Source organism: Haliaeetus albicilla, chromosome W (genome assembly GCF_947461875.1).
Source record: "Haliaeetus albicilla chromosome W, bHalAlb1.1, whole genome shotgun sequence".
In the NCBI taxonomy this organism is placed as follows: Eukaryota; Metazoa; Chordata; class Aves; order Accipitriformes; family Accipitridae; genus Haliaeetus; species Haliaeetus albicilla.
The window spans coordinates 689,635-716,831 of NC_091515.1; the positions used below are offsets into that span (position 1 = coordinate 689,635).

General features: G+C 44.4%; 1 protein-coding gene across 2 annotated transcripts; it reads left to right on the plus strand.

Moving 5' to 3' along the window:
• Positions 1 to 5,857: 5,857 nt before the first annotated feature.
• On the plus strand, positions 5,858 to 27,197 carry FECH (ferrochelatase). Of its 2 annotated transcripts, none has more exons than XM_069775300.1 (11): positions 5,858 to 5,962; positions 8,354 to 8,459; positions 9,696 to 9,815; positions 10,181 to 10,329; positions 16,510 to 16,644; positions 17,163 to 17,269; positions 19,323 to 19,421; positions 20,211 to 20,318; positions 21,330 to 21,494; positions 21,928 to 21,987; positions 22,459 to 27,197. In XM_069775300.1, the coding sequence occupies exons 1-11, from the start codon at positions 5,905 to 5,907 to the stop codon at positions 22,591 to 22,593; spliced, it is 1,242 nt and encodes a 413-aa protein (XP_069631401.1). In that variant the 5' UTR covers positions 5,858 to 5,904; the 3' UTR covers positions 22,594 to 27,197. The 2 variants fall into 2 exon arrangements, with proteins under 2 accessions (XP_069631401.1, XP_069631402.1); XM_069775301.1 differs by having other exon boundaries at positions 5,864 to 5,956.

The window sequence follows — 27,197 nt, forward strand, 5'->3', positions numbered from 1 at the left end:
GCACTGCAGCTGCTTGGAATACAAGAATACTTGCTGTTATTTTTATTAGGGTAGACACATCTGCAAAAGAGGAGAAAATGTGCAATCAGAACTTGGATTTCTCCTCATCCTCACCTTCACTTTCCCTCAAAGTATCTCCACACAGTTGGATTGGTAATTGGATTGGTACTTGCTAAACCGCACTGCTAGCACTGGCTCCAAGACCCTTTCAGCCCCGTAACTGGCAGCTTTGAGATCACTATTGTGTGGCTTTGTTTAGATTACCTCTCCTTACATGCATTATTTTATATTTATCTATGTTGAAACTCATCACCCTTTGCAAGGACCTTTTGAAGTTCCTTGCCAGTGGTGTGGCACTAACTATCCCAGAGAGCCCAGCATCCCTCATAAACGCGGGGTTTCTCCTCTTCGCTCACTTTCCGACCGGGCAGCCGGGACCGAAACAGCCACCGCTTGCTGGAGGGGCGAGAAGCGGAGCAGGGTGCTGCCAGGCCTTGGGCGATGAGAGCGGGGTCTGCCTTTGGCCCTTCCTGGGTTCCATAAGCTGTCCACGGAGCGACTGAAACTGCTGCTGAGAAGACATTGGATGCAAATCAAATGTTCGTGTGCAGGATAACTGTTCTGGTTTTTGTTTCGCTGTGTTTCTACTGGGAATGGAGGTTACCAGGTGTGCTGGTGCATTTCTTTGCCTCTCTCCAGGCTGATGTACAGACCCGGGAAGGCTCGCCAGCCCTTGGCATAAGCGTGAGGAGCCGGGCAGCGAAGCGACCCTTGGCTGTGCCAGGAACTCTTCCCCAGCTGAGACAGGGAGATCTGCTGTGCGTCTCAAGGACTCCTGCTGCCCGGCGGAGGGAGGCGGGGGACGGGAGGAGAGATGGACACTTCTCACAACAACCTGCAGCCAGTTCTCTCTCCTAACGACCTTGAGACCTTGTTATTACAGTCCTCCCCTGACAGTCTGGGAGCAGCCCCTATCTGTGTTTGGAGTTCTTCTCAGTCTCAGAGTTTCCCTTATCTGCATGTGAAATGGTACCAGCACAGCTGGCATCCCAGCAATTTGTTGATGGCAAAAGTCAATCACCTCCCGAACCTACAAGCAGCGGTACTACGGGAGGCCCTTAGAGCTCTCCTGGACCGCAGCAGGATGGGACCAGCATCTCCCCCCGAGCAGGACGCCTCTCGGAGCTCCCAAACTCTCCTGTTTGCGAAAATCAGAGGTCTGTCACCAAAAGCTGACACGGCCGGGGCTGGCTCTCTCTGCTCCTTGAGGCTCAACCCTTAACGCGTTGAGAGAAACGCCGAAGGTTTTGATGTGAATATTTTCACTGACCTCGAGGGGAATTTTTAACAGGCATACCTCTTTTTCTCTCTCTTTTACTCTCTTATATGTCTTCTCTTAGTGTCTTTATGCACATGCGTGTACTAACCTGAATAGTCTATAATAAGTAAGTTATAGTAAGTACATTATAAGTTATTAGTAAGTTATAGCAAGCATATTATAAGATATTAAGTTATAGCAAGTCCATTATAAGTGATTACTTTCAAATTTATACTTAAATTACTGTTGTGATTTTTATTCAACTGTGAATGGATTTTAGGCTGCTACTATACTCATAATCCTTTTAGATTTAAACTGTTGACCAAGTCTGGGACTAGGAGTTAATCCAGCTGCACCTAGACTCTGACAGGAGTTTAGAAAGCAAGGGGGTCTTCTCTGAACCTCGTGACTTGACGGGAGGGTCTCCCTTACCCTTTCCCACATTCCTTTTTACCCTATTATGTTTTCGGTCCCTATACACATAAGTTTGTTTTGATTCTGGCTTAATTTTCCTGTGTGCATTTCACCCATGTACTAAGTAATAGAGTGAACCTTGCCAATGAAGTCACACTTTTATACAAATTTCTATGAAATAATTTTTCTATCACTAATACAATTGGAGGTGATTCTTGAAGCGATCTGAATTCTCTCTCATTTTTTAAATTCCCCCCGTGACACCAGGCAAGGTCTGCACTCACGCCAGGAGCCCTGGTGCAGAAATCAGGCCCTGCCCTGGTGCGGGGCTGTGCCACAGCGGTCCATTCTGTGTGCTGCCCTTAGCCCTTGTTCCACCAGAGCTGGAGCTCTTCCCGGCTGTCCTGCTCCTCAGGCGCAGGTCCTGCAGTGCTGCTCTCTAGATTTATAACGTGGAAAAGAGGGGTAAGGACCATGACATTAGGGCCAGCAGTGACAGCCCCAGAGTGCGTGGAGCAAGTCAGCAGCAGAGCCAGCAGTACCTCCCTGTCAGACCCCTCCTGCCCACCAAACCGCCGCCTTTGATTCCTAGCATCTGCAAACCAGGACGGAGAGTCACAGCTTGCGCTGTAACGATATGCAGAGGTGCTGCTGGTCGTAAATCCAGGTCTGCGGATATCTGCCTCCAGCCAAGAAATGCTGTTCCTCCCAGCATGTGAAGGAAATATCATAAATAATGCACGCCGTAAACACGGTGAGTGTCCCTGCGTGCGAGGTGCAGCCCTGTTGCAAAGCTTTCCCACTGTGCCCTGGCAGAGGCAGAATTTAAGCTTTGAAAAGCCTGTTCTATCTCTTAGAGAAGATTTCAGTTGACAGAGCAAAAACATGCCCATCGCAGTAAATAGCGATTTAGGCTTTTTTTTTTTTTCCTGGTGCGCTGGGCCGGACCAACACGCATTTCACTTGGGAGCACAGGCAAAGCACCAGCGCGCAACCCCAGCTCTGCCAGCCCGGCTCCCGGCTCAGACTACGAGCCCTGCTCACTGCGCAGGAGTCACCAGAGCCACCGAGGGCGAGGGACTGCGCTTCCCCTGCGCCGGTTTTGTCGCTGTAATTTTATCAGCTTTTTTAAAGCGAATACCATCTTCTGGGTAACAATTTTCCTGCGGTTGTTTTGAGGGTGTGCCAGCGCAGCAGGAGGTGATGCTGGGTGCTGGCACAGCCAGCGCTGCCCACTGCCAGCACCGCCCACTGCCAGCACCGTCTGCTCCACCGAGCGCTCAGGACCGGTTCAAGCGCTCAGGACAGGTTTGGAGCTGGTGTGGCCCCACAGGATGAGCTGCTCTGGCTTTAGCCAGACACGCCGACCGCCCTCATGCGTGTCTTCCCACGAAACCCCAGGTGAAAACACCCCCCAGTCACATGCATAGATGAACTCCAGGCCGTTGTCGTACGCTGTGCACAGCATCTGCGTATTGATGCGGACTCACAGAGTGGGATTGCTGCGTTCGAACTGTACGTCCATGTCCCCACGCTACCAACAAGGGCCATGTCCTTCCCTTTCCAGACGGGGTAATCTCCAGCCCTAAAGCTTCAGGACTATCCACAGAGGGGGACTAACGCAGGTAACGGGCCGTGGGGACAGGCATTGGAGGAGCAGAGAACTACTAGAGGCAAACTAAGGGGTCAGTGTCACAGTGCAGGGGGGAATGAGAGGGAGGGAGGTACGGATCACTTAAAGAATCACCTCCAATTGTATTAGCAATAGAAAAATTATTTAATAGACATTTATATAAAAGTGTGACTTCACAGAATTCGATGGCAAGGTTCACTCTATTACTTAGTACATGGATGAAATGCACACAAGAAAATTAAATCAGAATCAAACTAAACTTATGTATACAAGGACCGAAATGCAATAGTGTAAAAGGGAATGTGGGTGTCGTGGTTTAACTCCAGCCAGCAACTAAGCACCATGCAGCCGCTCACTCCTTTCCACCCAGTGGGATGGGGGAGAGAATCAGGGAGGGAAAAAACCTAAAACTCATGGGTTGAGATAAGAACAGTTTAATAGAAAGGAAGAAATTAATAATCATAATAATAACAATAATAAAATGACAATAATAATAATAATAATAAAAGGATTGGAATATACAAGTGCTGCACAATGCAATTGCTCACTACCTGCCTACCATCACCCAGTTATTTCCCAAGCACCGATCCCCCCAACCCCACTCCTCCCAGTTTATATACTGGGCATGATGCCATATGGTATGCAATACCCCTTTGGCCAGTTTGGGTCACTGCCCTGGCTGTGTCCCCTCCCAACTTGTTGTGCCCCTCCAGCCTTCTTGCTGGCTGGGCATGAGAAGCTGAAAAATCCTTGACTTAGTCTAAACATGACTTAGCAACAACTGAAAAACATCAAGTGTGTTATCAACATTCTTCTCATACTGAACCCAAAACATAGCACTGTGCCAGCTACTAGGAAGACAATTAGCTCTATCCTGGCTGAAACCAGGACAGTGGGAAAAGGTAAGGAAGACCCTCCCATTGAGTCACGAGGTTCAGAGAAAAGCCCCTTGCTTTCTAAACTCCTGTCGGAGTCTAGGTGCAGCTGGATCAACTCCTAGTCCCAGACTTGGGCAACGGTTTATATCTAAAGGGATTATGAGTATAGTAGCAGCCTAAAATCCATTCATGGTTGAATAAAAATCATGACAGTAATTTAAGTATAAATTTGAAAGTATTAACAAGTATCTTACAATATACTTGCTATAACTTACTATAGACTATTCAGGTTAGTACACACACATGCATAAAGACACTAAGAGAAGACATATAAGAGAGTAAAAGAGAGAGAAAAAGAGGTATGCCTGTTAAAAATTCCCCTCGAGGTCAGTGAAAATATTCATGTTGAATGCTTCAGCATTTCTCTCAAGGGGCGAAGGGTCGAGCCTCAAGGAGCAGAGAGAATCAGTCCTGGCCGTGTCGGCTTTCGGCGACAGACCTCTGATTTTCGCAAACAGGAGAGTTTGGGAGCTCCGAGAGGCGTCCTGCTCGGGGGGAGATGCTGGTCCCATCCTGCTGCAGTCCAGGAGAGCTCTAAGGGCCTCCTGTAGTACCGCTGCTTGTAGGTTCGGGAGGTGATGGACTTTTGCCATCATCAAATTGCTGGGATGCCAGCTGCGCTGGTACCATTTCACATGCAGATAAGGGAAACTCTGAGACTGAGAAGAACTCCAAACACAGATAGGGGCTGCTCCCAGAGTGTCAGGGGAGGACTGTAATAACAAGGTCTCAAGGTCGTTAGGAGAGAGAACTGGCTGCAGGTTGTTCTGAGAAGTGTCCATCTCTCCTCCCGTCCCCCACCTCCCTCCGCCGGGCAGCAGGAGTCCTTGAGACGCACAGCAGATCTCCCTGTCTCAGCTGGGGAAGAGTTCCTGGCACAGCCAAGGGTCGCTTCGCTGCCCGGCTCCTCACGCTTACGCCAAGGGCTGGCGAGCCTTCCCGAGTCCGTACATCAGCCCGCAGAGGGGCAAAGAAAGGCACCACCACAGTCGTATGATGGAAGAGGCCATGGGTTAACGTCCCCTGGAAGAGGCAGGCTGGGATCGCACCTGGGTCTTCATGAAGCAGGGAAGGAGGGACAAGGATGGCTGTAGTTGAGGATCCTAGGTTGTCTGCAAGAGCTGACCAAGATCTGAGGCAGTGGATGAGGTTCTCTTCCGATACAGCCCCCTGGATTTAGAAAACAATTTTAAATTTTTTCTTTAAAGGATCTGCGGCTTCTTTAGAGCCTAACTGTGCAAACCTAAGAGACACCCAAGTATGTATTTTATGTCACGTGCACGTTTGCAAAGAAAACCTTCAAAACGTAACCCGGGCACAACCCCGGCCAGCAATGCCGTTACGAGTTTAGCTTCAAGAAACGGGATATCGGGGTCTTTTGTTTGTTTCCACCGTGGGGTGCTCGATCTCCCATTTCTGAGCCCTCCGTCCTGTGGTAACGGTCGCGCAGGGGCTGTGGCGGACGGCCGGGGCAGAGCAACCCCAGGGGCTCCCGCTACGGCCCCGTCGCCTCCGCCGCCGTCCCCCCGGCACCGCCCCCGCTTTCCAGCGGGGGCGGTGCCGGGGGGACGGCGGCGGAGGCGACGGGGCCGTCTGAGGGAATGCGGGCGGCCGCCGCCAAAATGGCCGCCGCCGCCACCGGACGGGCGGCGCGTTATCGTGAGTCTGTGGGCGCCGTGCGCAGCCGGCGGGAACGGGGAGGGTGTGTGGGGGGGGGTGTGAGGGGGTGTCTGAGGGCGGGGAGGGGGCTCTGCCGAGGGATGCCGGCCGCGCCGCGGGGGCCGTGAGGGCAGCGGGACCGCGTTACACAACGCCCGTGAGGTGCCTTTGCGTAACGCTGCCGGCGGAGCAGCGGCCTCCCATCCCCGCGCCGTGACCCGGGGCTGGAATCTGCGGGCAGCGGGGCCGGGCAGCGGTGGGGGGGGCTCCGGCGGCGCTGGGGGGCTGCCCCTGGCCGGGGGGGGTCGCGTCGCCGCGCTGTGGTAAGTGGGGTGCGGAGACCTTGCCGTGAGTCTGGCTCAAGTGTGGGAAGTGCTGGACAGGCTAATGATTTTTTTTTTTTTTTTTTTCTGTGAATGAGCGGAGGGCTGTGAGGCTTGGGATTTTTTCGTCTCGGAAAAAATCTGTCGTTTGCTGCTGTCGGGCTCGGTTTTTCGTTGTTTGGGTGTTCTGTTTTGGTTAGGTTTTTTCTCCCTCCCAAGAGTTTAATTTTAGACGAGGCCCTTTCCTTTTTAGAAAGCGTTTGTGTAAAAAATCGCCCTTGTTTAGCCATTCACAGGTTGCGTTTTCAAAATAAGGCCAGGTGCGGTGAGGAGGTGTGAATAAGAAATACAGCAGCAAGTCAGTTTCACAGCTATCCTAATGCTACAAATGTGCGTTACAGATACCGTCTACATACACGTGTGTATTGCAGTTTTTACAACATGCAGTCGGGTTTGCATGCTCCTTCAGCAGGAGCCATTCTCCTTAACCTTTGTAGATACAACACATTACCCAGTTACCACCGTAATGGCGGAGTAACCTCACGTACCTACCGAGAGGCACCCGTGTGCTGACCCTGAGATGAGTGGAGGTGCGGGCACGCACCAGGGACCAGTTTTGTGTGGGCCTTGGCTCCAGAGGCTGATATGATAATGCCATTTCTAAAACTTATAAAAGAACACTTTTATCAACGTTCCATCAGGCTGGAACCATCATCGTCGCATGTTCTGTGTCATGTGCTTTATGGTGCAGATATTAATATGCCCAGACCTTGCCTTAAGTAAAACAAATGCTTTCCAGTATTTATTTACAGCACAGAAGGATCGATACAGCCATTGAAATTTCTCTTTTTATTGTCCTATGTAATTAACATGTAGTGTCAGTGCTTCAAAAAGTAATAACCGAAGAACTGGAAGAAGAATATAAATATTTGACAAGAGTCTGTCAGGCATCATCAATGCTTGAATTGAAGTTCTTTAGTTTGCAGCCTTTTATATCACTGCAGACACAGGCATCCACAGCTACACACTCTTAATCCCAAGTAAGAAGCTGGATTTGCAAGATGCTTTTCACTGTCATTGATTTCAGCAGGTTTTGAGGGCGTTCAGCATCTGTTCAGGATGTTATTAGGGACCTGTGAAGTATAAGATGCTCGTCTCAGCGGGTGGATCGGCTGTTGAGGAGGTCTGTGCTGTTGGGGCTCAATTGCTGCTGAACTCCTGCAGTCTGATAAGGGAAGTGTCACACCAAATGATTGCTGGAGAGCCGGGGATGCAGAATTTAACAATTTTTTTCATCTTGGGCAATTCACACTATTGTTGCACTAAAAAATATCATGTAATGACTATGAACTCCTAGGGAAAACAAAGCATGCTTTTGAAAAAGCAGACTGTAACCAGCATGTGGGAAGTAAAATATACTGGGTTTTGGCTGATGCTGAAATCTAGGAATAATAGAAGTCGCCTAGCTGGGTAGTGAGAAAGAAGGCTGCCTGTGTCCTCAGGTAAATGGATTCTGAAATTGCTGCTCCGTGTACATGACACATGGTCAAACTAAGGAACTGTGTGCTCATGGCTAACAGGTACTGACCTACATTGCTGAAGTTTGCTGGGGACCCTAAATTGGCAAATGTCTAACCTACATGGTAGAGGTGGTATAGAAATACTTTGCTTGTCTAGAGTTAGCCCAGGTGTGACCGTACCATGAGGAGTTACCTAGCTTGACATACTTACTTCCTTAGTGTGTCAGCCCTGCGTGGTTTCTCTTGTGTTTTCACCAGTTATTTTGGATTTACGACTGGAGCTTAAAGATCAGTGAGGCTTTTGTTTGGTTTTAGGTTACTGCCTGGTATCTGAAAAGGAGTTGGTATACAAAGTGTTTAAAGAAAGGCAGAAGCTTGCAATTTCCTGACTTTCTTTGATTCCACGACCTGGAGCTTAAGGGAGAAAATGCCAAGAGCACAATACTGCCAAGTGTGTTTATGTAGCTGTTGAGGGATTAGTGCCTATCCGGTGAAGAGGCCCCTCAGCCTGGTGCAAGGTTATCAATGTGCTGTTATCTTTCTTCCAGTTGTAAAAAGCAGCAGTCAGCTGAGGGTCCCGGTACGATGGAGAGGTCAGGCAACCGCAGCTGCGGTGACAGAAAGCACAAAACCTCAAATTCAGCCAGAAGTGCGGTAAGTTTGCAGTGAGGTCTGGGTGGGTGTGTTGCGCTCTTGTTGCCCTCTGTCCCTCTCAGATATGGTATGCTGCTTTACTTGCATAGCAAAGCTGGTTGTGTGGTAAAACTTGGCAGTCACAGGGCTTGATCTAGTTTTTTTGTGTGTGTGTGATTGCTTTTATCTGGCAGGCTGCATTCACCGAGCCTCTTGTTTTCACAGTTCTGTGGGGCGAGGATGGCCTGCCTTGTTCTCTGCAGAGTGCAGTGAGGCAGTGGCCCACAGTAAGGCCTGAGGCAGTGCAGAAGCAATAGAAGAACAAACAGTAGGATATTATTATTTGAGGTTCTGGTTCCTGTTTCCTGGGTTTTATTTAGCAACCTCCTGATAGGCACTCCAGGAGGAAGGGAATGGAAACTGAGGTCCTGACGCATCAGGGCAGGCCTAGGCTCCTCTCAGTGCCCCTTTGTAAGACTTTGGCTTGAACAAGAGGAGGGCAAAGCTCCCTGTGCAGCCTCAGCTCTGTCCACTCGGGAGGAAAGAGATCCTGGCCACTGGGCTCCCTCAGGCAGGGGAAATGATTCGATGGGGAAATCCACCCCTTGGGTGGGAGCTGTGATCAGCAGCCGTTTCTGTAAAAGCTGATACCACCATCTGCTCGGCTCTGCTGTGCTGGGAGGGACCTTATCCGTAGAACAGTGTGCCGGGCCTGCACCTGGATAGAAAACCCATTGGGACACCCCCCCCCCCCCCCCCCCCCAAACCACCCAAACAAAACCTACCCTGCACTTATTTTATGTGTAGAATGGCTCTTTGCTGCTTTCACTGCTTTGGGAGATGAGATGTGTCTCCAAAGCAATGAAGACAAAGACATGTGTGGGTAGCTCTTCTGTTTTCTGTGGAAGCTGCTCCTTTGCTTGGTTGGAAGCTGGCATTCAGCTGAGATAGTCCTTGGTCCCTGTTTTATAACCTTCTTTACAGCCTTCAGCTGCAAGATAATTTTCTCAGTATATTTCCAGTTAAACTCTGTGTTGTAAAGTGATTACTTTTTTAAAAAAAGTAAAGATCGTGTACATACTTGTTCTCTGGCTTATTCATGCTTGTAGTTCATATTTTTACATAAGCAGCTCATGCTTCTAAATAGGATGCTGCTTTTGCAAAAGACAAATGCAGAAGGGTAAGCTGATTGTTTTGTAACAATAATAAAAAAAAGCAGTAGGTCGCTAGGATTTGAAATATCTCTTGCTTCCATAGGAAACCTAAAACAGGAATCTTGATGTTAAACATGGGAGGTCCAGAACGTCTGGATGATGTGCATGATTTCTTACTTCGTCTTTTCCTGGACAGAGATCTAATGACGCTTCCAGCTCAAAAGTGAGAAACACTGAACTCCTGTGTTGGGTGTTGCTGTCTTCGCTGTAGGCTTGAACATGTAACTTCTGTGTATATCAGCATTTCTTAAGACTGTCTCATCTTGGGACCAGTCAGTGCAAGAAACGATGTTATAATTCTCTGGAAATAAGCATGCCAAAAATCATTCTCTTCTTATTGCAAGTTGTGGTTTCCTGTCACCTAGTAAGTTTGGGAAGGGTGATGGAATATAACATTAAACCGTGCAGTGCTGGCTTGCTATAATTTGGGGAGATTGCCACAGAAAACCCACTGTAGTGGAGAGATTTGGGGAAAGGGGAGGTGATTTGGGTTATGGTATTAATATGTGTACCTTTTGAATGCTTTAGTAAATTAGCACCATTAATTGCCAAACGCCGCACACCAAAAATCCAGGAGCAGTACAGCAGGATTGGAGGCGGATCGCCAATTAAGAAGTGGACGGCGGTGCAGGGAGAAGGCATGGTGAAACTGCTGGACAGCATGTCTCCTCACACCGGTACTTCTTTATTCTACTGTGCTTGTTAGAAGTTTCTTTTGCTTCATGTGTTGAAAGTATATGCTTGTAAAGCAGCTTTTGGTTCTTGATTTCTATTGTGAGTGTAAACAGTGTTTTCAGTCCTGCTAGGAAATTATGACAAAGATATTGCAGAAGTTCTTATTCATTAAAACCTCAGCATATGCAAAAGCATGGGGTTCCCACACATGCAAATACATTTTTGTGCCGTAGTCTGCATTGCAAAATGGCTTTGATTTTGGAGAGTACTGTCAGTACTCATTCAACCTGCAGTAACACAGTGTAGCACCAAAAGCCAACAACCAAACTTTTACCAACCTTCTCAGGCTGGATCCAGGATGTGCTGTGGTCCAGCTGCCGCCTCTGCGCCCAAGGTAACTAGCTGAAAAGCTGCCCAGGGTAAGTCCACCCTTGGATGCTTTTGGCATGTTTCATCTTACGTAACTTTGGCCATCAGGAAGTTGGGCATCTGGCCTAAGCTGGTGGTTTCTCTCCATCTTTCATCAAGAGAGAGTAGGGCTTGGAGAGGAAGTGATTCAGTTCATCTTAAAGTCATTATCAAAGGGCGGGCTTACCCTCTAAAGATACACTTATCTCTCTCCTGATTATGGGAAGAAATCTAGATGACTATGAGACAAATATCTTATTTTCAGATGGCTGAAGCTGTCTTATTATCAGATGGCTGATGGGAGTCTCCGCTGGTGTGTATGTCTGCGAGGTGTCATACCTTGCCCCATAAGCCCTGCTTGAGCTTGAAGAAGTCTACACTGAAGACAAGCAGTTGAGCCTTAGATGATAAGAAAGAGAAATGTATTTCATGTGAAAAAAATAAGGCAGGCATGGGAGAAGGGTGTTCAGAGTGGCATTCTTGCTAGCATAAATGAGGTGGAGATTTGTGACCATTGGCAGTGGTGGTATAATCTCATGTAATTCTCTTATGAAGAGGTAGAGTGGGAGAATGATGATCCTCTTAGGCTGCGCATGTGCATGCACGCACAGAGTAAGAAACGCCTGTTGACCTAGGGTTTCCTGGTCGTTCATGTTCTGCACACTGGTGCTATTGAGTTTCACAGGGGGGTGGGATCTCCTGCTGTAAAATGCACGGCCAGCTTCTCATGGCTGCTGCACACTCACAGCAGCCAGCAGTTAGGGCTCAGAGAGAGGACAGTGTAGCGTTCCCTGCTCCTGCTGCTTCCTGCAAGTGCCCTTCCCTGTTCAGCCCCAGCTCGGCCATGATGCTGTGCAGGGACTGTCTGATGCAGAACAGCTTTGAGGCCAGAACTTAACGCTATAAAGTGTTTTGTATTTGCCTTTGTTTTGCCAGCCTGAGCCTAAAGAATAGGTGACTGCATGGGAGGGTGTCAGGAGCCTGACTGTTCTCCAAAGTCGCAGGTGTCTTTCGTTCCTCTGAAATGCCCCTCTGCAATTATTGCTTGGATGTATCCAGAGCTTTTGAGGCTTTGTCTGAATCTAACTATTAATAATGGATGAAAACACACACTAATTAGGCCTGATTTCAGGACTGAAGAGGAGGTTGGTTGGAAGAAAAGACAAGGTTTCGTAGATGAACATGGCAGGGCTTGGCTGAGTGACAGCAGTGAGCCCCACCCGAGGACATAGGCAGGAGATAAGGCCTAATGGTTTGGCTTGAGTAGAAGTAGATGCTGTCCTTGCCATTTCTTCCTTGGTGGCAAGAGAACTTGAAAGGTGAATACAGCCTCCCTCCCCTCTCTCAGATCACAGAATCTCTCTGAACCTTGCTTCTTCACAGCAAGGAGCTGTGACTTGTATGGATTACCTTGTGCCAAGCTACCTGGTAGCACTAGTGTAATGGGAAATGGATGCAGATGCTTCTGTGAATGTCCTTTTACTAAGGGCTTCAGCTAACAAGTTTACTGTGCAGTTGCAGTGGGCTAGGTATGCAAACACAAGACAACTGCAGTTGTGTGCATAATGTTAATTTGCTGTGATTCAGCCATGTCCGATCTCTCTCCTAAAACCTCCAACCAAATTGATACATGAGTAGTTTTTCACCCAGGTTAAGTGCATTCATGGTGGAATCTGTGCCAGTTTAGCTACTGCTTTCAAATTGGTTGTTAGCTGAATTTGACTTCAGCTTGTATTGTTGCTCAGTTAGCAGCTATGATGAACTAGAAGCCTGTTCCTCTTCTGCTGGTCGCTGAAGGTGATAGGTCATTTGCTTAGGGTACCTTTTATGCTACAGTTTCTTGCTATGTGACATTAAAACCATGGCGTTAATAAATGTGAGTGGCAGCACTAAAAATTAAACTTCCACAGTAGCAGCTCAAGGGTGATGGCCATCTTCTGTGTCTTGCCTCTCATGGGACAAGCAGAAAAAGACAGTCAATCACCACTGTTTTGACAAAAGCCAGGAGAAACAGTAACGTGATGGTTGGTCTGTCTGAAATGACCTGTCTGGGGTCACCTTTGTTCCAATAAGATATTTCTCTGCATTAGGCTTTTTGTTCTTGAAGCAGCAGACTACCTTTGTGAGTAGAAGGAATTAACAACATTACTAAGCTCCCCTCTGAATTCTTCACTGATGTGTTGGCTACGGACAATACTTCTCATACTGCCACTCCAATATGAACACTAAACATTTTTAACAGAAGAACTGCTGGAGTAGAAGTTGCCAAAGAGGAGCACTCAAAGTTCTCTTCAGCTCAGCAGCTTTACAATGCGTGGTGCTGCAAGCCGCCTTCTCCCTTCAGTTTGTGTGACCTTTGCTGATGTGGTGCTGGTGTGTCAGGGAATCCCACTTCATTTTTGGCAATACATATTATTTGATTCCTAGGTATTTTGTAGTTCTTTGTGGCGCCTGCTTCAGGCTTCGGTAGAAAAAGGCTAGAGGTAGAAGAGTGGTAAAAGGGTCTGGAAGGTGAAAAGTAATGCCCTTGGAAGGCTAGGACCAAATTTATTTCATTTGTTCAGCATGTAACGCATCACTGATACCTTCATTTGGGTGATGTTTGATCCTTTTTTCCACAGGTGCTACTCTAGCTTACTTCCAGCTGTGGTCCCTGCAAGTATAGTCAAAGCCTGAAGCGAAAACCGCACCCTGCTGTGGCATCCAAGGCAGTAGTGTTTTTAGCAGCAGTAGCCCCTGAAGGGTCAGGCTTGCAACAGGTTCTGCAGATAAAGCTTAGAAAAGTTTATCTGCTTTTCTCAGTGTACCACTCCTGCTTGCTTTTGTTTCGTGACCACTTTCTGTGAAGTCACACCCACCTCTGTGCAGTTCTTACAGCTGATAAGTCATTTAGAGACCTCCTTTTTTAACTAACAGTAGCTGCAGTTTTAAAAATTGAGCATGCTAAGCATTGCTAACAATTGAATTAAGTGCTAACCATTTCCTTAAGCATTTCAAGTAACTTGCAGTGTTACCAAGTACTGTGTTGCTTCAGAATAGCTTGAAACAGTTGGATGTGCTTCCAGACTGAGCTACGCATTTAGGAATATTGTGTGCTCACAGGTAGCTCTTTGGGAGTGCTGAGCCCTGTTAATGAGTAACTCGCAAGTTGTGGTGATAAGACTTGAAACACATGGCAAAGAAGAAATACTTTGCATACTCATTTTACCTTGATCTGGACTTTTGGGGCATGGAGTTTATGGTTGTGTGTATTTGCAGTTGGTGAAGAGCTCATGTTAGGCAGTATCAATAACCACCTGTAAAATTCCATCCTGTGTAAATTAATCAATCTACTGATTTACTGACTTGGAATATACATTTGGCATGTTACACTTTGGCGATGGGACTAATGTAAAGTAGTACATGAACAGCCTCACCCATGTCATCTGGGAACAATATAATTTTAAAATGAAGCTTTATTGTTACAGGCAGCTGTCTGAAAATGAACAAGAGCTCTTCCTTTCTGAATGAGTGGGTTTGGGTAGGCTCGGTAGTCTGTAAGAATAAATCACACAAACATGGTGATAGGAAAATCCATTTCTATTGTTGGGGTTTGGTTTTTTAAGTGCTGGCATCAAATAGGCTAATGTCTTGCAATGGTAATTATATTTTAAGAAGGCACATCTTTTTTACTGTTTTTAATTAAAACAGTTCTTACTATTTCTTACAAGTTGTATTTTAGCTGAGATTCCCTTGTCAGCAGAATGCAAGCTCACAGTATGAGGGGGCCATGTTGTTTCTTTAAATTGGCAGCTCTTCGTGGAAGGAGATGTCAGTCTGTTCCCAGTAGTTGTGAATAACTGTAACAACAAAATGAACATGAAAATCTCTCCTTTGCCTGTGACCCAGGACAAAATGTAATACTGTGAGAGTATTGTGAGAAGTTTCCAGGTTGGCCATGTTTTTTCCCAGTATGTCCTTTCCCAGTTTAAACTCCTACTGTCTTTGCTCTGGTTAGTCAGACTTTTGTTTTTAATGCCATTTAAAAATGTTAATGAGGTTACTGGCTCTCGGGGCTCCTGACATTGGGTCATTATTTGCTGCTGCTCCCAGCTGGGAGCTGTCTTGCTTCCTGCAGAGAACTGGGGCTGACTAAACCTGTTTTCTGAATCCTGCATAAATGTATGGAGTGGAGACCAAGCATGGGACATCTGCTTCCTTCAGAAACCTTTTAAATGTTGTTTCAGAGCTAGTGACCCGGAAACCCTGAAGAAGAAACTTTGCTTTTGTTCTAAGAACCTCTGTCCTCTACTTAAAAAAACCAAAGTAAAACAGCAAACCTCCCTTTCCTCCCTCCCCTTAACCAAACCATACTCCCCTAACCTCGAAGCGGACACCCAAAAGATGAGAAGCAGAAAATGGAAAAACCTAAAATGTTGTCCTTGGAGAGAATGATATTGCCTCCAAAATAAAGTGTTTAAAGTCATGAAGATTTCTGTGAAAAACACCCAGAAACCAGAATGAAAGAATATGCATCCCTTATTCAGTATCACTGATCTCTTGCCCCAGACAACAGTCCTGGTCCTTGGGGGTTTATGTGCAAATGGAGCAGACTTACCAGGGTGAGGGAAGGCATCTTCTCTTGCGAGGGTGGTGACCAGAGAAGTTGCATTAAACAATGATTCCACCTTGTCTTGTTTTTAGCTTTGTTTTTTAATGTGGTTAACTGGAGGCAAGGAAGTGGAAAGAAGTGAAATAGAATTACATCTGCATAATATGATGAAGGAAAAGAGAGTAGGTGAGGGAAAGGCAGGGGAGCCAGGTGTTTGCTGAAGCTGAAAAAGGAGTTAGAGGGCAAGGAAGGGAGGGCATGTGGAGCAAACGGTTGGTACCTGGGAATTCTGCCTGAATGCCCCTGCAGTGCTGGGACTGAGGGCCTGATCTGGCAAAGGCACATGAATCCTTCGTGCACTGAAGGCATCCTGTTTTGAGGACTTCTCTATTGGCACCTGGAGCATGAAAGGGATACAATTACCTGGTTTTCTTGAAACACCTTATAAGCAGCTAATGTCTATAAGGTGCAGGGTCTTTTCCTGTTTGAAACTGATCCCTGTAGAGCAGAATATCTCAGTGCTGGCAACACAAAATTGCAGCCCAATTATGTTTGAAAGTTTAGGTAAATCAGATTTCCTGAAATGTGCAAACTGCTTAAGCAATGTGTTTCCTTTTGTATGGCAGAATGAAGAAGGCCTTGTCTTTCCTAAGGTTTTGGCATTTTAATTACATTGGTGTATTTAAAACATCCGACTTCTGATTTCAGTATGCGAGTTGAGCTGTGCTGTTAGGAAGCCTGTAGCACATCTGTAATTGTGATCTGGGTTAGGGCATAGTAGTGTTCATTTAGCATCTCAGAGTGACACTTTTTTACCAATGCATCCTCTAAATCAGAACTTGCCCAGTAAAATGTCAGAGCTCTGTACAGTCTGGAAACCACACCTCTGCTTAACTAAGTAAAAGCAGAAGAGTGATGCTTCCTGCAGAAGCAAACAATAGTATAAATCACTTTTAAATTCTAATAACAGCAAAGTCAGTTACCAGAAAAAATACTTGGCCAAAGAAAGATGTGTTTATATGACAGTGGTTTAGAAAAGTAGCCAGAAAATTATCAACAAGTTTATTTCAACAGTTCCAGTCTGTCTGGTTCTGTACTTTGTGCTTATTAATGATGTGTTATTCAGAGTTCTTTTTTTTTTTTTTTTTCCCTGCAATTCCTTTTCCTGTGCTCTGGCTGGCAGCACCTCACAAATACTACATTGGCTTCCGGTATGTCCATCCTCTGACAGAAGAAGCAATTGAAGAGATGGAGGAAGATGGCATTGAAAGGGCTATCGCTTTCACCCAGTACCCCCAGTACAGTTGTTCTACCACAGGTGAGCGTCTGTGCAGGAGCAGAGCGTGGACAGAGGCGAATGGAGGCGCGTGTCTGCGAGCCTGAGGGAGCCTGCAGAGTGTCAGTGCAAGCTGTCCTGTCTTCCTCAAAGTGCCCCTTCCTGTTAGCTTTGTTGCCAGCTCAAGATCTTCTGTATTTACTAGAATTCCGAGTTTTGGGTAGAAACTTCTTAACTTGGGGCAGCTTTGTGTTACCATTGTTACTGTGAGGTAACATAAACTGAAGGCTCAGGAGCACGACTGAGTAAGCTTTCTTCATGGAAAATAGAACAATAATTGTTCTTTAGTTAAAGAATGGTTTAGCAAATTGTTACTGGCTTGTACATTGTATGAACTTTGATACGATTGTTCCCATTTGAGGCTTTCAGTTCTGACTGACTGTTGCATTTTAAATATGTAGCATTTTTAAATATTATAATACCTTGCTACAAAACTGTTTTAATCTGACAGGTTGCTAATGCCTTGGCTGAACTTATGTTCTTAATTCTCTGTATTTCAGGAAGCAGTTTAAATGCTATTTATCGCTACTACAATAAAAAAGGGGAGAAGCCAAAGATGAAGTGGAGTATAATTGACCGATGGCCCACACATCCCCTTCTTATTCAGGTATGGATTTGTATGAGAGCCTTTGAAGTTAGCAGTCAGAATGAGACGTGAACTGAGCAGGTCTGATATGTTATCAAATTGGCATTCCCTGGGGTTTTCTTAGATTGGTCGATGTAGGAGAAACTTGGTATCTTTGCATTGCCAGCTGACCTTAAAACAACAAGGAACTAAGTAAATACAGATGTGTATTGAGTTTCCTTTTCAGAAATATTTACTACCAGTAAAAACAAAGTATAATATTAAACAACAGAAACATTCTGAGGAAACACTTCACTTTGATCAAGTCTTAGCTTCTAACAAAGCTTACAAGATTTTTAGCTATAGAATGTACTACTGAAAGAAGATGAACCTATTTGCTGATTTAGGCTGTGTTTATATATTTTTGTTAAAAAAAGAAAAATATTTGAGAAGAGTAACAGAAATGCTTCAATTTGAGGGTACATTTTAGTTACTGTAATGAAATGTGTCATGTCTACTATGTATGAAATTACAGGAGAAGGATGGTTATTTCATGCCAGATGTTTTGGCATGATAATGTGTGAAAGTGACCATCATGCACGTCTTGTTTTAAAAGCATAGTCATATTATTGTAATAGTGTTGGCTGGAAGGAACCTCTAGAGGTCATTAGTCCAAATTCCTGCTCAGAGCAGGTCTATGGTTGACACATGTACATATCATGTCAGTTCATCAGATTCTTATGTGGCAGCAAAGAGGTAATTCTTCGTACAGCGCTGGCTGTGGCAGAAGCAATAAAGGGAAGCCTTCTTGCCCCTTCCTTTTCAGAGAAAATGGCATTTTTGTCTTTGTTGGGGAGCTTCTCTTCTAGTTTGGGTTTTGCAGTTTTTGTGGTGTGCTGAACAGATGATAAAAATGACTGAAGGAAGGCAAGGTGGAACTGCCTGCACTGTGTGATGTTCCCCTGACAAGCTGCCCAAGTGTGGTGCTGTCCTGGGATGTGACGTTATGCACTCTCCATGCCTTCAGTGTGTATTCTCCTTGCCTTCAATGAAACACCTCAGCAGAATTTAGGAACCTTTCATATCTTCAGGGAAGCTGCAAAATGATTTCCATTAGACAGAGTACATACAACGTGGGGTTTGTTTGTTTGTTTGTTTTTAAATAAGCTCACCAATGTGCATTTCTTTAACTCCAGGGAGGGTGTAATTGAAAGATCTGGCTCAGCCCCTGATTATAAAGTTGAAATGGAGACTGAATTTTTTTAACATTTCTGAGATATTTTACAGTGAAAAACAGCAAAGAGAGAAGACCAGGCAGACAGAATTGTTTCATGCTCCTGCAGCACCATATGCCAGCAGTGATGGCAGCTGCTTTTCTCTCTGTACGCTCCCTCAGCCTAGCTGTGTGTATGCAGTGTTACGGCTCTCAGTTCAAACGCCGATGGTGGGAATGAAGGGTCGGAGGTGTTTCCCTGATTTTTTTGTGTAGTACTAAGAACATTCTGGGTGTTGATGGACAGAGGTGTCCGTCTCTCCCATGTTCTCTCCTGTCAGCTGCACTCAAGGTGGAGGTCTCTGAATACAGTTGAATACAGTTATCTCAAACTTTCTTCAACAGCCCATTAGGGGACACCTTTCTCAGAGTAGGCTCTTCTCTGATGCCATGTGTATCTACTCTGAGTCAGTCTAAGTGTAATGGGGCTGCTAAAGAGAGGATGGTTGTGCTCTGCCCGTTCACCATTTCTCTCTCCTCCTGCACAAGCAGCTGCACACGTGTGCCCTCCGCAGCCCAGGAACCCCTCTTCAGAGGTGGTAGAGGAGAATTGTTACCAGTATCTTAAAACTATTGGGATGATCAAAAGTTCACGGGGGCCATTGGTGTGTTGGGACCAGGCACTGTGTGATGCTGTATACTTGACAGTATGTAATATGTGCTGCCTCTCATTGTTGCCCAGCGCATACTGAAAGGGGAATTTTGAAGTTCTTAAGGCAGCCTGGAACACTGAAGCTGCCTGTCTTGGGTCATGTGAGATCACATAATGCCTCTTAGTGTTTCTGATTCAGGTCTTGGCTTTTTTTTTTTTTTTCTGAACAGTGCTTCACCGATCACATACAGAAGGAATTGAACCTGTTTCCACCCGACAAAAGGAAAGATGTTGTCATCCTCTTCTCGGCTCACTCGCTGCCCATGTCTGTGAGTTATGTCAGATCGTTTCTGTCATTGTTAGACCAGAGTCACACTGGTTGGGCTGAATGGAAGGGTATGTGGCTCTCACACCCATGCAGTAGGGCCACAGTTGTGGAAGTGCCAGGCAAATATAAAAGAGAAATAGGAAGGTGAGCTAGTGAGTTGCAGGTGGAAGCCTGAAGCGGGGCGGAAGGTGAGGCACATGAGCTGTGGTTACTCTCCTGCATGCTTACTCAGATCTGTGCAGTTGGCCACCCTTGAAGATGGGGCGCTGGGTTAGGTCAGACTCAGTATGGCTGCTTTCATGGACTCACAAATGTGCCAGCTCAAACCTGGATGGTAATGAGGGGGAAAATTTGGTCATTTTCTCACCTCTAGAAAGCAGTAATAGTACTTCCCTTGAAGGAGTGAAAGTAAAATCTTTGCAACGTTGCAATAAATTACTTGATCCTCTGTCAGCAACCAGCAACTGCAGTGAAATGGCTCTCAAATAATTTTTCAAAAATGCAGTGCTGTTACTGAAATGTAACTTTATCTACATGTGATGATAGAAGAATTTATCTTTTATCATGGGAAGGAGGAGGAGTAGATGTTCTGGTAAAGCAGCTTCATCATGGGTTTTGCTGGGCAAGAATGCAGTTTTTCTTCCCTGTTTTGGATGAGCCAGGCACTTGATACAGACCGTCCTGGGCACAGCCATATCACAGGCAGCATGCTCACCTTCCCCAGTATTTAGGTGGTCTTTGCCCAAAGACGTTCACTGGAAGAAAAAGGTCTGGTGTTTCTGTGTTGAAGGTGGTGAACCGTGGTGATCCATATCCTCAAGAAGTGGGAGCTACTGTCCAGAGAGTCATGGAGAAGCTGAACTACTCCAACCCTTACAGGCTTGTGTGGCAGTCCAAGGTATGTGCTCAGGGAAGCTGTAAAGCCACCTGCCACTGTAAAGCTTTTCAGGTGATGGAGTTTATGATCTTCCAGCTTAAGAAGATCATAACCTCAGTGCCTTTTTCCTGTTTTCAGCAAGTATTTCTGCTTGAACAGAATTCCCATCTATTACTCAAATTCAGTCTTTCCAGATACTCTTTATCCACAGTTTCTTGCCTTTTTTTGTATATTGCATCTTTTTAACGTAGATTTTTGATGTGTCTGTTAGAAAACCTATGATCTCAGAACATCTAGTTTGGCATTTATCATCCTCTGTCAGAAGGAAGAATTGAGCACTCTCTGGATTTTTAAGGTGTTGCCTTTTGAGGATCTCTGAGCAATTTTTCCAAAGCCATCACTGTGATACAGGCATTGTTAGTAATAATATGAGCCTAATCCAAACAGGCTTCATTATTCTTGACGAAGACTGCTTGTATTACTTTGTACTTATTATTACTACTGCAAATAGCAAGGAACATCAGTTTTATCAGAATTACGTAGTACAAGTAACCTTATGTCTCAGGGTCATTATACCTATTGCCATTGTTGTCTTGTTCTTAAAGTTGCATATTATGGTACATCAGCAGCAAATACTTCATGGATAGTAGAGAGGTAAGGACAGTTTGCCACAGAGCGCTAACTTTAAGAGGCAGATAAACCCTGTGCAGTAGTGGTTAGGGTTTTAGTGAACTGAAAACAGTAGATCTTTATTTAAAATTTCATTTATTTTAATGAGAGTCTCATTTAGGCCAGCCCAGGTTCTGTTTCTTTATGATTTAAATGGCTGGACAGTATGTCTTCATAAAAAAATTTAATGGAGAAAGTGAGAGGTACTATCAAAAGCAGGGAAATACAAATAACTGGCTCCATCTTAAACATAATCTGGTCTGTGTTGTCCTGCTTAAGAAAACATGGGTGTTCTTTGTAAGCATGATTTAATGAGGGATTTTTTTCTTTTTCTTTTTTATTTCCCTCCCCCTTTTCTTACAGGTTGGACCAATGCCTTGGCTTGGTCCACAGACAGATGAGACCATTAAAGGACTGTGCCAAAGAGGAAAGAAGAACATGTTGTTGGTCCCAATAGCATTTACAAGTGACCACATTGAAACACTTTATGAACTGGATATTGAGTATGCCCAAGTTTTAGCGAATGAGGTAAATGTTTTATAGTTCTTATAACTGTTTGGATAGTGGTGCCCCCAAATTACTTTTCCTGTTTTGAAATTTGCTTTGTAGTTGCTTTTTGCAATATGATCTGGGGCAAATTTAATTTTTCTGTAAATTGAAAATTAATCTGAACTGGCATAACTCAAATGAATTTTTAGCAACACAAAACAGGTGGGAATTTGTCTTTCTAGATTTAACTTTTGAAGCCACTACTATCCTTACTAAAAAAGGATCATTGATTTATGGCAGCAAAGCGAAATTTTGCATCATAGTTATTTTTGTTGTATTGAAAAATACGGTATTACATTTAATTCTGTCATTTTGGGGCAACTTCTGAAAGAAGTAGAAAAGAAGATTTTGAAGGCTTAACTAGTGAAGGATCTAGCAGACTTAACTTCTTCTCTCCTTATTTTTGATTCAGTGTGGAGTTGAAAATATCAGAAGAGCAGAGTCTCTTAATGGAAATCCACTGTTCTCCAAGGTATCTTCTTTGTTGCAATAGTTGTAAAAGTTTGCAGTTGTGTGTTTCCCACTAGATTATGGATGTCTTCTTGTAGTTTTAAAGTATTCTGAGTTTAAGAGTGAAAATGGAAAGCCCCGTACTTAATCTGTATACCACAAAGTGTTTTCTTTTACCACAGTTTGTGGGTTCTCTCTTTTTTTTTTTTTTAAAAAAAAAAAGAAGTTCAGAAGTTTGGTTTGACAAAAAAGAAAAACAGTTTTGTATTCATTTGTAGTAGTCTTTTAATGAAATATTTTTCTTAAGATATTATGCCAATGCAGTTTTAAAGCAGGATTTTCTGCTGAAGTAAAGGGGGCTGGTGCTTAAAAAGTGTAGTGTGATGGATACACAATTTGGCAATCTCACTAGTCAGTGTGACATGTTAAAGCATTTTTTTATTTTATGCAGCTAGGTTTGCTCACTTCTGATTTTTAATTAACTGTCTTTCAGGCTCTGGCAGACTTGGTCTGTTCACATATCCAGTCGAATGAAGTCTGCTCTAGGCAGTTAACTCTCTGCTGTCCGCTCTGTGTAAATCCTGTCTGCAGGGAGACAAAAGCCTTCTTCACTAATCAACAGCTGTGATGGGTGTCTAGGAGAGCACCACTGGATTATGCAGGAAAATTGCCCTGGTGAAGCAGAGCAAAGGAAAGAAACCGCTTGACCAAACTCTCCTCCGTTACATACTTGCAGGCTGGTAGTCTCAGTGGTGTTAACCTCATGTAACAGTGGGGAGAACTTGACTTTTTTTGTTTGTTTGTTTTATTTTTTCTTACGTTTTCCTTGTTTGAGAAGAGTTTGTAGAAAGCAAGGAAATAAGGGCGTTTATCCTGTGAGATGTGAAAAGATCTCGTTTCATCTGATTCTGATTGGACTTAGCATGACCCCATAAGTATGCACTGAAAAACTTAAAAAACTTTTCTACAAATTAGTTTCTATTTCCTATGCAGGGATTTATTTGTATGCAGTTTTGTCATGAGTGCATTAATTTCAGCTTTCCAAGTCAAGCATACAATTATTTGTTTTGATTATGCTTAAGGTACAGTATAACCACCATAGTCAACAATTGTCTCTTCTGAGAGTGATTTTTTTCAGATGGGTTTGAAGATCAAGTGACTTCTAATGCTTTTTAAATAACGTGTATATTTTTTTTTTTAGAGCATAAAGATAAGGCTTTGTTTTGGTTTGTTTTTTTTCTCCTGCCAGAAACTTCTGGTGAAAGCTTAGCTGGGATAGTAGAATGCACAAGATTTGTTTACATTTTCTAGAAAAAACACTCTCGTTATCTGCAGGAAAGCCTCAGCATTTGAAGAACATAAAATGAAAGGAATAAGCCTGCTTGGGTGATGCTGAAGAACATGCTCAATTGAAACAAATTGTATGTTTCAAATCCAGCAGCTGTCAGCAGCATGTATGGAAACATGTTGGTGTATCTTTTAAGCAAAATGGCTTTTTAAAATTACTATTAAAAAGGGCTTTCCCTATTTGGCTACATAAATTTAGGAAGTCAGGCTTGCTCTCCAGAAGGTTTATAGATCTGGTCTGTGCTATCTACTGTGCCACAGTGCTGTGGTTTTTATGGGATACCTATGGAGTTCCACGGGTACAATTGATCTAGCTTAATTGATGTTGTTATTTAAAACTGAGATGATAAGTCAGGAATAATTTACACTGCAGATGCCCGAGAGCAGGCAGCCCTGCAGGTTAACAGCTGGGTGCTTATGCATACTTTTTGACAAAAGCCGAATTTTGTCTGTTAGATTTCTGGCACTGATGGTGGGCCAGGAGTATGCGCTCATAACCCAGCTAAACTTCTTGCTTGTCTTGGCAGGCGTTGGGGTGCATCAGGACTGCTGAATCCACTCCTAAGCAGCGGTGGTTTTGTAGAGTGAAAAACCTTTTTAGGGCAGTATTCCCTCACTGTCAGCACTGCGACCGGTGTCCAGGTTAATCTTGAGAGGGGGCTTTTCTGAAAGGCTGGTCACCCCAAAGCATGCCTGAGCTCGGCACTTGAAGTAGTTCAGGGCAGAACTACCGCAGCACCTCAGTCAGTGGTCCTCTCGCACAGGGACCTTTCCTCCTGGGAGGGACAAAGGAGGAGCAAAGCTGTGACAGTGTTTGGTGGGACTGAGCCATATGTGTATTAGTCTAGCTGTCAGCTTCATGGGTATAAATGTTTACTTTACGTAATTAGCACTGAAATGCCAGTACTTTGGCAACACAGGTTGTTCTCTGTAAATGGATGATTCAGCTAATCATGATGTTTGAGAAGCAGATGCTGTGCTGCTCAGTTTTATTTGTGTATGTAATTATGAGGCATGAACAGTTTGAACCTCTGATCTTTCAAGGATAGGGTAGTTTAAAGAAAAGAGGCCTCTGTTGGTATGACAGAGGTTTCTCTTGATCTATTTTGTGTTGAAAGAATTAAGCACGGGATACTAAAGAAATGAATGGATGCTGTGTTGGATCAGCCAGTGGGCCAAGTACTGCCACGGAGCAATATAAATCCTACTGTACAGCCTCACTAGGGCCTGTGGCCTAATATGTCTTGAGAGTTGATTGATGTCTCCACTGCCATACTGCAGCTTCTGTGTGTGATTATGGTGAGACAGACTTGAATTCCTTCAGTGCCAGAACCTCCTATGTTACTGCTGTCCCTCGTTGCTTTAGCAGAAAGAAGTCTTCCTTGACCCTTCATACCTGTGCCTGTTTCAGTGGCAGGGAACTAGAAGCCAGGGCTTCTGTTCTCCCTTTCTTGCTCCTTTCTTGGTCTCTGCTCGCTGCCTTGGCAGGAAAAAGGAGTGCAAAGCTGATTCCTGCCCTTGCTCAGGTGGAGTAGGTAGGACTATCACATGTGTGTGGAAGGATGAAATTTTCATGGAAAAGCTTTGAATCAACATCAAAAGAATAAAAATGTCTGCAGTATGTCTGGGAAGGGAACACTAGCCTTACATCTATTGTTGGACAAAGAACTTTCTCTGTTCCCATTTCTCTGCTTGACACTTACAGGTCAGTGGAAAACAATCTGTTTTGTAAAATCTGCCTACTTACACCTCTTTCCTACCAGCTGAAGGGTATATTGACCTTCAAATCCAGGTTGTGACCAGTGCATTTAGAAGTGTGACTGAAGCTGGAAAGTGAAGGTTAACTTCTTATGAACATTGTGATACTATAAATATACATTGGCTTTTTATTTCCATACTGGAGAGAGTACTGAAAATATTAGCTGGCACTAATTATGAGGCATTATGTTTGTCCCCAGTAATAAAAGGTATTTAAAATTCACTTTTTAGTATGCTAACCACAAGTGAGATAATTACTAAGCCCATTGCTGCTATTAGACCATAATGTAGAAATCACTTAATTTTTCTAGCTTTTAGCAGATGGATCTCGTCTCATAGTGTTGGTGGGGTTCTTCATTTTGCTGAACAGATCATGTAATATTACTCTGTTCTGCTATTTAACACACATTATTTTGTCTTAGAGCAGCATCAAAAGCCTGTTGAAAAACTACCTGAGCAAGTTAGCTAGCAGCTCTGCTTAATATTTTTAATAGAAATCTAGATAACAGTGAGAATACTAACAGTGGGAATTCTGCTGCCATTGAAATCTAATCCTGGGCTTTCTGTTTGGGAGCATTTCTAGCTATGCTAACTCTAACAATGGAATTAATTTGACCTTACTTTAGATGCTTCTGATCTACATGTTGACATCTGAGCTGGTGTCCTAGGTACTATTTATGGTCAAAAGATTGTTTTAATATGCATTTCTGAGAAATTATTCATCTCTCAAAGCAGATGTCCACAGCAGGTTGGATGAGTTTCACTCCATTGCTGCCTCTGACCATGAAGGGAGTGTGGTGCGCTAACTCAGAGGTAGTTAGCTACGTTGCACATGTCTAATGTGAGGAGAGATAAATCCCATCCATTTATGTGCCTTCTTCTTCAGCACTCTGCCAGTGGTGTGTAGCTGCTGCACTTGGGAGATTGCAGTCTTAATCCTACAATTATGCATTCACTTTGCCCCTCTGGCAGATTTTAAACATTTGGTGCTACTAACTCAGGATGCAGCCTCGTCAGATCCTGAGCACTTTCTGCTGTGGTTGTATTGGTTTGAGCATATGGAAGTGTCAGCATCTGGGAGACTCTAGTCCTCAGACAATAATCCAGTTTGATTTTTTTCGTTATCAGTTACACTTCTTTTTCAGTACGTTATTTCATTTGCAAGTGTTTATCATTTACATATGCCCTGACAAAAAGCAACCAGTTGGAAGTGAGCTTAAGTGATGTGTTGAGGCAGCGTTGTATCCCAAGATTTTGTCAGTAAGAGCCGAGTCCTCAGGCTGGACTTGAGCAGTGGCGAGGCTTCAGGGACAGAATGGTGTTGCTGTCCCCGTGCCCAAGCTGCTCAGTCGTACTCCTGCTAATGCTGGTGGTGCTGTTTGCAGCGCAGGCCGACAAACAGCTGCACAGCTGAGACTGCACCTGAAAGTAGGAATGAGAGCTGGGGAGCGGAATCTTCACAGCAGTGCTCCCACAGCACTGTGGAGCTCTGGCTCGGGGATATTGATGGAAAAATAGAGGAGTTCAGAAACAGAGCCCTTGGTGTCCTAAGGAAAGAAGTGGGAAGTAAAGGTGTTTGCAAATGGAATGTTTTGAAGAATTTGCTCATGATTAGGCTGTGTTCCTGAATTAACTCCCTGCAACTTTGCTTTTTTCTTTTTTTGTTTAGTTGAAGTTTTTCTGTTTTGGAGTTTATAAAATCTCCCTTATTACTGGCTGCATTTTAGAAAATGTGATAGCTTCCAAAAGTGGTGCAGTAATATTGAAAGGTGTGTGGACAGTGTCTGTGAGCTAAACTCCTGCTCCCCCTGGAGAAGAGGATGTTACAGTTGAGTTCAGTGGGGCTGGGATTTTCCTAGGAGTATCTAAAAGCTCACTTTATTTTCCCTTTCTACCACACCGAGAGAGTTGGAAATCAGTATGAAGTGTAAGATGCAAGAGAGAGAGAAGTTAATTTCATTTTTTTTTTAATGCCAGATGTGTACAAATACTTGCTTTTAGTCCAACATACGTATTTCAGATTGAACAAGGACTTCCATTTAATGTAACACAAAAAAATTGTATAATCTTACTGTGTATCATTTGCCATAAAGATGGAATTTCAATTAAATTTTTTTGAAGAAATAA